Genomic DNA, 12,141 nt, shown 5'->3' with positions numbered 1-12,141 from the left:
ATAGCATCGAAAATGAGAACAGTAGTCCGAATAATCCAACTAATACAAAGTTCAGCTATAAAATTACAAAGCAAAAGTAGTTACGCCATCACTAAATTTGGATTGGACTGTAGGAAAAGTGTTATTTTCATTTTTTTTTTTTTTTTTTTTCAGAATGGGATTGAAACGGAAGCAATGTTGAAGAACGTTTCTTGATGATTGGCTTTAAATTGGCACCAAACGAATCAGCAGATGAAATGCTGTGATCAAAGTAAAATCTCATTCTCACGAGAATCTGTGCCGCATATGATCAGGGCCAACAAAAATGGACGATCAAATGCGAAATGCGACTCTTTTACATTCTCCTTGTTTTCTTTCTCATCCTGTTTGTCTTTCTGGCAAAAGATCAGGAAACATCGGTCGTAAATTCCAGGACTTGTTTACGACATTTGCTGTTGAGAAAACCAACTGTCAATATGGACGATGAAAATCAATTGCATGAAATGTTCCTTTATATATATATATATATATATATATATATATATATATATATATATATATATATATATATACTTGTTTATTGTTATATAAACATGGTCACATCCTGCTGCTACAAATAGCCACTTGTTTCAATCAAACAACATATATCATCAGGCAGCGACTTGACTATTCAAAAGTTCAATGAATAACCTATTCATTATTCGTTATTCATTGAACTTTTGAATAGTCAAGTCGCTGCCTGATGATATCTGTTGTTTGATTGAAACAAGTGGCTATTTGTAGCAGCAGGATGTGACCATGTTTATATAACAATAAACAAGTATTATCAGCTCTTTTTATTGAGCACTATCTAACAACCTCGTTGAATTCATTAGTCCATTACTTTTGAATAAAAAAACCCGAGTATATATATATATATATATATATATATATATATATATATATATATATATATATATATATATATATATATATATAATGGGTTAAGAAGTTCCAACGAGAGAAAGATGTATATTTAAATAAGGGGGTGGTCACCAACAATGTGTATTTTTAACATTATTTTATTATTCCGTGTCTTCGTTTTTCATTGAAAATTATGTTTAGATCATTGTAATGATGTTTTTAAATCATTAAAATTGTTTTTAACGCGTTTCAGATGTTCTGTGAAGCGTCCTCTTCAGAAAGTATTTAAAATGATTAGAATATATTCAAGACGTGTTAAAAATGAAAAGAACATTTTCGTAGTTCATTTGAAATGTTCCAAGAGGTGGAAACGTGTACACGATTCTACTTTTCATTCGTATGTCTAATTTTTATTACTGGTTCATTGGTCTGGACTATTGTCTTATGTTTCTCTCTCTCTCTCTCTCTCTCTCTCTCTCTCTCTCTCTCTCTCTCTCTCTCTCTCTCTCTCTCTCTCTCTGTGTGCTTGTGTTTCTGTTTATCTTTCTTGGTTTTTCTCATTTTTTTCCTTTTTTACTCTTACTTGAGTCGGGGTGAGGGGGCCGTTGGTACTTGGTCAACTGGGTACATAGGGTAGGATGTGTGTGGGGAGGCGTGTGTGTTCTTTCTTTTATTTGTTTGAAGAATGTATGTATCTGTTTTATAGTATTATAAAGTTATTTGCTTCCCTAGGAAGGTAACCGTGATCCAAGGTCGTTACTAATGTGTGGGTGATAGTTTAGTAAACTTTAAGAATCCAAAAAATAAATATCAAAATTGAATGAAAACACCCCTACCCTTACTTCAGAGGAGCTGCCCTCTCCTACCACCCACACATTAGTAATGATCTTGAATCACAGTTACCTTCCTAGGGAAGCAAATAACTTTATAATACTATAAAACAGAACATACATTCTTCAAACCAATAAAAGAAAACACACACTCACTCACACACACATCCTACCCTATGCACCCAGTTGACCAAGTACCAACGGCTCCCTCACCCCCACTCAAGTAAGAGTAAAAAAGAAAAAAATGATAAAAAAAAGAAAGATAAACAGAAACACAAGCAGAGAGAGAGTCAATGAGATTTCGTCAGGAGACCCAGAACCATTCGTCGCTATAGAATAAAATATAGCGTCGAATGCATCAAGGTCGCCTACAAACAGCCATCTATTTCAATCAATGAGACTTCGTCAGGCGACCTTGATGCATTCGACGCTATATTTTATTCTATAGCGTCGAATGGTTCTGGGTCTCCTGACGAAATCTCATTGACTGAAACAGATGGCTGTTTGTAGCGACCAAATATAACTGTTTACCTTCGAATAAATAATAACAAAATATGTTGCTTTTGTTATCGTGCATTATCTAACAATCTCGTTGAGTTCATTAGTTCCTACTTTTTTTTAATATCTCTAACCTGTATTTATATATATATATATATATATATATATATATATATATATATATATGTTTTTGAACCCAGTCAACGACGGGTACTTCTGCTAGTATATATATATATATATATATATATATATATATATATATATATATATATATATATATATATATATATATACTAGCAGAAGTACCCATCGTTGACTGGGTTCAAAAACAGCCTACAGAAAATGGACTGTGATTGATGAAAGTATGATAGATTATGAAAAGGAGGGGGTTGTAAAAAGATAGGTTTTGATACTCAAAAATTTTACCCTAAGCAAAATATGATGAAAATAAAGATAATTTTCGCGAAAATATATTATTTTATATCAACTTTGTTTCCATTCGTAGCCAAGAGTGACCAACAAAATGATGTTTCCTTACAAAGAGAAAATGTTATATACATAATAATATAAATATATAAGAAATAAATGTTTCCATAGTCAATAAAAGTTACTTTTATGGTAGAAAAGTTCATTGGTTTGTATTTTTAAGTAGTTTGTAAAAAAAAAATTTTTTTTTAATTCACGAACCGGTTTAAAAAAAATCAAAATGGCAGCGACTTTGAAATGGAGAGCCCCGTTTTCAATTTCTGAGCATTCTGTGTTAACATTTTAAGAGAGTTCCGTCAACGTAATATTTATAAACATATTTTAATGTTTTCCGTTATTTTGTGCTTGAGGAATATTCGATTATGGAATGTGTAGTTTATATAAACATTCATTTAAGTAGTTATCGCCTCAAATTTCGTTTTAATTTCAGTTCGCTGAAATTATTTCAAGTAAAGAGCATTAAAAACTATTTCAAAACAAAAAAATATATATGAACTGAACTTTTATTGACTATGGTAACATTTATTTCTTGTATATTTATTTTTTCGGGTAGTCGTTTGCTGGCTTTTCTGCTAAACACTCTTACTAAATAATATCGATGAAATATCGAAAAACAAAGAAACAAAAACAGTTTTGAAAAATAATGAAGCTTTACTTACTTTAGTAAAATAATCCGAAACAGCAAAATGGGGCATTAAAAAAGTAAACACGGAATTATTTTAGTTTTTTAAAGCAAAAAATCGATATAAATATGAATAAGAAGAAAATGGCGCCCTTTTCAAGCAGAACAGCTTCGTTTCAGTTTTACAGTATTGAACGGTGTAGTATTGCGCCGTCGGATTCAGGGTTGTATTATTGTAATGTAAAGAACATGCAGAAAGGGTTGCAATCAACTGAATTCCTTCTAGTACACTGACAAAAAAAAGCTTAAACAGATATATAAATAAAAATAAAAAGATTATGTAAATGTTTTTTTAAAAGACACGTAATGACATGAGCAGGATTTTTCCTTCTTTTGACACGATAACAAGTAACGTTCTTATTTTTTATTATTTATTTATTTATCTATTTTCGAAAGAGTGCCACGTGCAAGTGGAGAAGGAAAAAACAGAGTTATGTAAAATTTGTGTCGAGAATTGTCTAAAGTTCCGACTTTTGGGGGGGGGGCTTTCACTTTAATGAGAACGTGAATTTATTAGGTGAATTTATTCGACACAATATGATTCAACTCAAAAAAATAAATAAAAGCTAAGGTGAATTAAGATTAAAGTTAAGGTGTTATTGTGAACCCTCACCCGTTTTAAAAACCTTGTTAAACTTTCTATGGAGGTCAGGCGCGAACGAACACCGCATAATTTTATTATAGCATATGTTTTCAAACTGAAACATAATTATCAAAATATACTTACGCAAATAGATATGAAAAGTTTTTGTTAAAGTTTGTGTCATATTTCCATGGAGTACAGGCGCGAACGCAGACCCCACAATTTTATTATACCATCCCTATTTAAGTTGAAACATACTTATCAAAGTATTCTTATGTACATCTATATCAAAAACACTTGTAAACGTTTTTTTTTTTTTTTTCATTTTTTATTTCCATACTTTGGAGGCCAGGCGCGAACGCAGACCCACAATTTTTATGAACCACCGTTCTGCCAGATCAAACATACCCATTCCTGATCATCGATACATCTTCTATCATTATATGTAATCATTTTTTTTTTAAATAGTCAACCATATAGAAGCCTATTCGTGACCAGACACACACACACATTCAGCTTTATATATATATGTGTGTGTGTGTGTGTGTGTGTGTGTGTGTGTGTGTGTGTGTGTGTGTGTGTGTGTGTGTGTGTTGTTTGTTTTTGAATGAATTCAATTATTTATATTGAAGCGCATTTTTACCTAAATGCGAGTTGGGAATAATTTTCCCTTTGACCAGTCTGGTACCCCCAAATGGGGAGCGGCATATATATTATTTTTTAAATATAATTATCCACTGACACGTGTTTTGTCGTCTACGACTCATCAGAGTGGCTGGATCTAACAAGATTCGAAATCTGGACCTATATATATATATATATATATATATATATATATATATATATATATATATATATATATATATAGTAATTTATAAAATATATATGGCGATTAAGCTACACTGAATATTCGGCGTTTCATCCACTCTGAGGAATCCTAGAGTGGATGAAACGCCGAATATTCAGTGTAGCTTAATCGCCATATATATTGTATAAATTACTAACTAGCTCTACCTACATATTGAGCACTTTTGAAGTAAATACTTAAAGTTTCGCATAAATCTATACTTTCTTATATTAATTTTATGTGAGTAAATGAAGTAGCTATATATATATATATATATATATATATATATATATATATATATATATATATATATATATATATAATTCTATTATTGAATCAAACATGGATCTAATATTGTAACAACCAATGTAAATAATCATCAGATTTTATTTTCTTTTAAAGTTAAAATGTTCCTATGTTTTACGAGTCTGTGCAGAAAATATTCAGAATTGAGATAAAAATTATATGAGTGTTTCTGTGCTATGAAACAGATGTTGTCAAACAAAGTGGACGTTCTGACATGTTGACAAAAATAAATGGTAATATGAATAACATCTTGGAATTTGGAATGTAGCTGTTTTGTCATCTATTTGTATACGCTCTGTAGTTAGATTTAACATCCATCGAGCTTCATAATAAAAGGATTGGTATAAATAAAGGGTGGAATATAATCGAAAAGGCATAGTTCCCAGTATATATATATATATATATATATATATATATATATATATATATATACACATATATATATATGTATATATATACATGTATATATATATATATATATATATATATATATATATATATATATATATATATATATATATATATACTCTGCATTCCCAATGCAGTTAACCAGGAATTCGATGATGCAACCCTGCTTCTGACGTACGTCCATGACGGGGATTGATTTTTTTTTTTTAGAGTTTCACACCGTCAGTATTTGTAACAGGATGATGAAAGTTTCAGGTCATGATAACAGTACAATTTGCTTCTGGCCTATTCGGGTGGAATAAAAAATATGAGGCATTACTTTTGGAACGCCTCTCGTTTATCTGTGTGTCTGTCCTTTACATAAATATATGCATCTATTCTTCGTATATTTATACATATACATGAAATATACATGTATACATGTATATATGTATACGATGAACAAATATATGTGGGTGTATATCAATTGAATGTATATATAATATCATCATCATCATCATCATCATCATCATCATCATCATGCAGTCCGTCAGTGTTGATGAGGACTAGTCAGGGCCTCAGTGCTTTATCCTTCGGTACAGGACTTTCCACCTAGGCTCCTAACTTGCTTGCGCAATATATATATATATATATATATATATATATATATATATATATATAAATTATAAATATATGTGAATTATATATGTACATATATTACATGTACATTATATATATTATACATATATGTACTATACATACATGATGATTGCAACGTCTTGTCAGACGAGTGTCACTCCCTCAGACATTTAAAATCCATGAGCCCAAATGTCTGAGGGAGTATCTATACAAATATGATGTTACAGAGTCTTAGCTTTGTACGACAGCTAAGTCTCTCTCTCGGTTCAAAATGTTGAGATCCAGCAACAAGCAAGAGCAAGATAGCCAGAAACAAATTGAACTGCAGACCAGCTTAATGCGGGTACTGGTCTTCCGCTTTACGGTTTTTAAATCAGAGATTTGCTTCTCCTAGAAAGGTTGCCTTCACCACGGCTTACGGGAGCCCTCTCTACCCCAAACTATATATATATATATATATATATATATATATATATATATATATATATATATATATATATATATATATATACATATATATATATATTATTTTTAAGATATAATTATCCACTGACACGTGTTTCATCGTCCACGACTCATCAGAGTGGCTGAATCTATTTAGGTAAAAATGCACTTTCGTATAAATACTTGAATTCATTCAAGAAAGTATCGCTAACAAAAACAAATAAAACATATATATATATATATATATATATGTATATATATATATATATATATATATATATATCAGTGAGGTTTGTTCCATAACCATTTTGGCTACGCATTTACATACATGTTTCAGCTCCAACTGGAAATCAGCTGAGCTTTTTTCGGACAAATATTTTAGCAAGAACTGAAATATGCTTTCAAATGTGTAGCGAAAATGTTTGTATAAATAAAAATTTATAATTAACTCATTATATACATATATATAAACACATACATATACACACATGCACATATATACATACATATATACACACATATACATTTACATACATATACATACATATATATATAAATATACATACACATATATATGCATATATATACACACACGTATATATATCGAGGGCGCAATATATTTTAAAGTTGGCACTATTTTTCATTATAATGATAATAATAGTTCACTTAAATATTTTTCTCGTGCATATCACAATTTTATTGACATTTTGAAATGAACATTCTATGGGAGAAAAATTAACCCGATTAATCGCCATCTTTTTTGCGAGGTTGTGATTGGTTGCCAAATTTAATGGCGCCAGATTGTTATGAATATTGTAAATTTAATCATCTCAAAAAAACATGGCGACCTTTTAATTAATAACACTTTTTGCTGTTTTCTTTTGTAAATAATGTTTATTTTATTCATATATATTTCCAATTTGTTAAACCAAACCGGTTAAATCATATGTCATCGTTAATTTTTTGTGGAAAAAAACTTTTGAACCAAGCAATGCAGCCGAATTTGTGTTCACGTATCATGTAAACATGGAACAATGTTTTAATATTTTTAACGATTAAAAATGTGAATAAGAAATTCTTACGTTTTTATTTTATTTATGATAGGCACGAAATGCCACTTGAAGCAATGCGTGAAGACGGTATCATATGTAGTTCTTATAAGGTGATATTAAGTAATTGTAAGAAATAAATAGATTAATATTTATTTAAAATTATATAATTGTTTTAAATAGTCTGTAGATATTTTTAATCATTTCGTATTAATTTTGTAAACAGTTGGGACCGCTCAAATCATAAACGAAAACTGATTTCTAAAAATCTTCCCAACCGGAATAAGTATTTTTCAAAGACAGATTAACGAATTAAATGTTTCAATTCAAACAACAATGCAAAAGAAGAAAAAGAAAGAAATCGATAGTCAGAATCAAACATCGATTCTTTACATGCACTGCCATTTAGATCGAAAGTCGAAAATCTAATTTAAATTAAGACGAAATTGAATTTGTGTTGATACTCAATAGAGTAAAACAACAATTTAGAGGATTGCAAACAAGTGTTTGCGAAACAAAGTCTATGTGGATCATTTTAAGTTTATCTAGCAGAAATATATTCGCTTCACTTTTGTATATATGGAAGCTAATTTGCATAGTAAAATTTTTCTTGTTATTTTGAAGAGATCTTCGGTTTATTATCAGAACGAAATTTTCAGACAACAAAAATTACAGAAATTAACCAATTTTTTTTTTTCATGAAATTCAATTTTCTCTGTAAAATAAAACGGTCTTTCGAGTTGAATTTTTCCAACTTTGTATTTAGATCAAATAACCAAGTTTCAAAGCGCTACGAAATTAGAATAACTGATGTTCGATTTGACCAAGATTACCAGCTCGTGATTTTAGAATTAAAATTAATTCTCTGGTCGCGTAAAGTGCTGACAGCTGCACCGTGTATTATGTGAGGTATAACGTACGTGTCAGAAAATAAAAGACAGTTAAAAAGCTGTTTGAGAACAAAGACGTTTCATTTATTAGCAGTTTGCCTACGACAAACTGTAAAAATAGTTTGTTTGTTTTTTACATAGGAGTCACCACTCAAAGGCCACTCGAGGATAAGGGTTGAAGAGTGTACAGTAGAAATTGGACAATATCATAGGAATCGTTAGTAGTGTAAATTTGGTAAATTGGATTACTTAAGGGGGCGGCTTATCAAGAACTTGTTTATGTTGGACTTGAAGACGACCATCTTGAAAAGACGACCATCTTGGAAAGCAGGCAAACGGAAGACAGTTCCAAAGGTGTGCAGTTCTAAGAAAGAAGCTTTGTTCATGGAATCTACGTTTAGGTTTAAGTACAGATAAAGTGAAATTTAAAGATAAAGGGGAAATTATTGATAGTGTTTTCAGCTAGACGAGTGTTTCTCATGAAAGTTTAGCTAGGGGGGGCATAGATTGGAGCTCAGACGAGCACTTGCCATGAAGATAACGATAAAACAGAAACAGGCTCGCAACGTCTTTTCTGTGAGAAAGAGGTTGCATGGAAGAGAAAAGGACGTCCCCTACAAGGCTACGAGGTCTATTTTGAACTCTGTCAAGGCAGGATAAGTCCTTTCTAGCAGTTCCTGCCCAGATGTGGCAATAGTACTCCATCCTTATACGTACCTGGCTCTTATTTAGGTAGAGAATGGCATCAGCAGTGTAATATCTACTGGGTCGATAGAAGGATCCCATCATTTTTCCAGCCGTGGCAACAAATTTGATGTATGTGTTCAATTTCAGATTAGGAGTAAAGGTCAAGCCCAGAAGCTTGTCAAAACATGGAGACTCCCCAAAGCGAAAACCATTCATTTCAATTGATACAAGATGGGGATCAGAACGTTGATGATGCAAAGATAGAAGCTTTGTTTTAGATGCATTAAAATTAACCAGCCACTTCTTTCCCCATTGTACCACGTGCTCAAGAGGAGAGAGCATCAGAGAGAACTTAATCGTTTATGGCCTTTGAAGTGTTGCCATAGATGGTAGTGTCATCAACATAAATGTTTACGAATGATCTAAGGATGTGATTTGGAAGATCATTGATGTAGACGAGGAGGAGAGTTGGACCCAGGATGGACCCCTGAAGAACTCCAGTATTAATACTATGAGCTTCTCTTATGAACCTATCAGAGAGAAATGACTTAATAACTGAGAAGACATTTCCAGCTATATGATAGCTTTAGATTTTGTGGAGTAGCCTTTTATGCCATACTCTATCAAAGGCCTTTGATAAGTCAAGAGCAACTACCATAGAAAGGAAGTCTCCGTAAAGAGATTTGCTAATCCTATGAAATATAACCGTAAGCACATCTGCTGTAGATCTAGCAGAACAAAAATCATATTGCATGTCACTGAGGAGGTTATTTTTGCTGAGATGGTTGACTACTTCTTATTTATTATATACTTATTTAACACAGATTCTAGTAACTTACTCATGACACACAAAAGAGGAAGATGGTCGATCACTTAAATTCTTAAATACAGGGCATGCTGATGAGATTTTCCAAAGTGTTGAGAAGCATTTCTCTTTAAGACAATGCTTAAATAACTTTGTAAGTATGGAAGCTAGTTCTGGTTGAAACTTTTTCACCACTATAATTGGAATGCCGTCAGGACCAGGTTTTTGATTAGCTTGGCAACATCACACACAGATATTTGTATATCGCATAGCGTGTTTTCTGATACGGGGGAAATACGGGGGGGGGCTTTGGTCGCAAAGGCTAGAATTAGCTGCAAAGATCTTGGCAAAGAGCCTAACTTTGTCTGATGCTAACGAGATTTCCTCAGGTCCATTGATAATAGTTGGGATAGAGCACACACTTCTGTTTAGGCTTCTGTTTGCTATTTGCCAAAACTGGTGGGAACCAAGTCACTGCTCAGCCACTTTGGACCTGACAGACTGAGCATAAAACTCTCTTGCGTTCTTTATTACTCTTTTACAGTTGTTGTTGGCAGTCCTGAAAGCAGATTTAGTCTCAGTGCATCTGTTACGGTGGAAGCAATGGAAAAAGTGGTTTCTGTGCGCAATGGCAGCAGCACATTCTGGAGAGAACCACAACTGGCTGTTAGGTTTTTGATGGAATATGAGGTTATGAAACGGTCTATACCTACAATTAACCATTCCGTCAGGTCTGATACTATAGATGACACATTCTTTTTAAACATGGAACGCAGAGGTAGATCTAATATAAATGTACGGAAACTATCCCAATCAGCCATAGACTATAGATATACTGTACGATGGAGAGTTAGTCTGAGGACTTATTACATTTCGTTTTTAAAACAAGAAAAGTAAGATCGAAAGTTAAGCATACGTAATACGTTGTTTTTCATATAATAAAAGAATGCGTACATTATTCTTTTTAATGTTACAAATAAAATATGTACTCAAGACTTACATTTTCTTGTAGAGGACATGTCTAAGGAGTGGTCGTCTTGTCTGAAGATCGTCATGTCAGCAACCGAGGAAGAAACCGACATATCGTCTTTTTATTTTTAATACATTTTTTTTCTTTCATGTGTATGGTAAATCGTCTAGCATTTTTAGGGCACTTTTTTTCTTTGCTTGTTGTTTCATTTTTTTTTCTTCATGTTGTGTTTGTGGTTTCCAAGATTCGTTATGACTCCTCATGTAGGGAGGTATTGCACGGCACCAAATTCAAATATATGTTGTGTTATCGGGGGGGGGGGCATATGGGAGACACATATAACAGGAACTCCAAACAAAATATGATAATAGCATTTATATAATTTACACACACAGTTCATATTTATAAAACATAGGAAATGTGAATTCATTATTGAAGGAATGTGTAATACAGTTCTTTTGCATCAGAGGCGGGGAATCATTACTGATGATGGAAGAGGCAGACATTTAATACTTGAAGGAGGTTGAAATTTGTTTACAAGATGATCGACAAAACACATTTACTTTTTATTTTTTGCATGGAATGACGGCAGACGAAGACAACAGTTTACAAATATTAGATGATTCTTTATACATACCAGCTGGATGATTGATGATTGTCAGGGATTCAAGCCTTTACAATTATATTGTCTCCCCCCCCCCTTCGTCTCTAAGGGGCATCAGCTCCAAGTGTAGCCACTGGCTCTGTCTCTCACTGTCTGTCTTATTCTCTCTTTAAATTCGAATCCTCTCTCAATATATTGAGAATCTCCTTTCTTGATAATGTCAGGTGAAATTTATTCACGTAGATTTTACTTATGTATGTCTAAACACACTTTTTTTTTTGTAATTATTATTGCTGTTTTTTTTTTTTGCGGCATATCGTCTCTTTTTTTTTAACATTTTTTTTCTTTCATGTGTGACTATATGGTAAATCGTCTAGCATTTTTAGGATCCTTTTTTTCTCTTTTTCTTCACGTTGTGTTTGTGGTTTCCCAGATTCGTTATGACCCCATCCCACCTCCATGTAGGGAAGTAATGCACGGCACCAAATTCAAATATATGTTGTGTTATCGGGGGGGGGGGCATATCGGAGACACATATAACGGGAACTCCAA

General features: G+C 32.3%; 1 protein-coding gene across 2 annotated transcripts in view; it reads left to right on the top strand.

The window, feature by feature from the left end:
- Positions 1–482, top strand: part of LOC145291170 (calcitonin gene-related peptide type 1 receptor-like) — a 380,557-nt gene extending 380,075 nt beyond the window's left edge. For both annotated transcript variants that reach the window (XM_080136712.1, XM_080136713.1), the window contains exon 13: positions 154–482. In XM_080136712.1, the coding sequence (XP_079992838.1) occupies positions 154–195 (42 nt within the window). In that variant the 3' untranslated portion in view covers positions 196–482. The remainder of the gene's footprint in view (positions 1–153) is intronic.
- The last annotated feature ends 11,659 nt before the right edge of the window (positions 483–12,141 follow it).

The sequence above is a fragment of the Euprymna scolopes genome, chromosome 12 (assembly GCF_053919585.1).
Source record: "Euprymna scolopes isolate OS-2025 chromosome 12, ASM5391958v1, whole genome shotgun sequence".
Taxonomy (NCBI): Eukaryota; Metazoa; Mollusca; class Cephalopoda; order Sepiida; family Sepiolidae; genus Euprymna; species Euprymna scolopes.
This window is presented reverse-complemented; position numbering and strand designations above follow the sequence as displayed.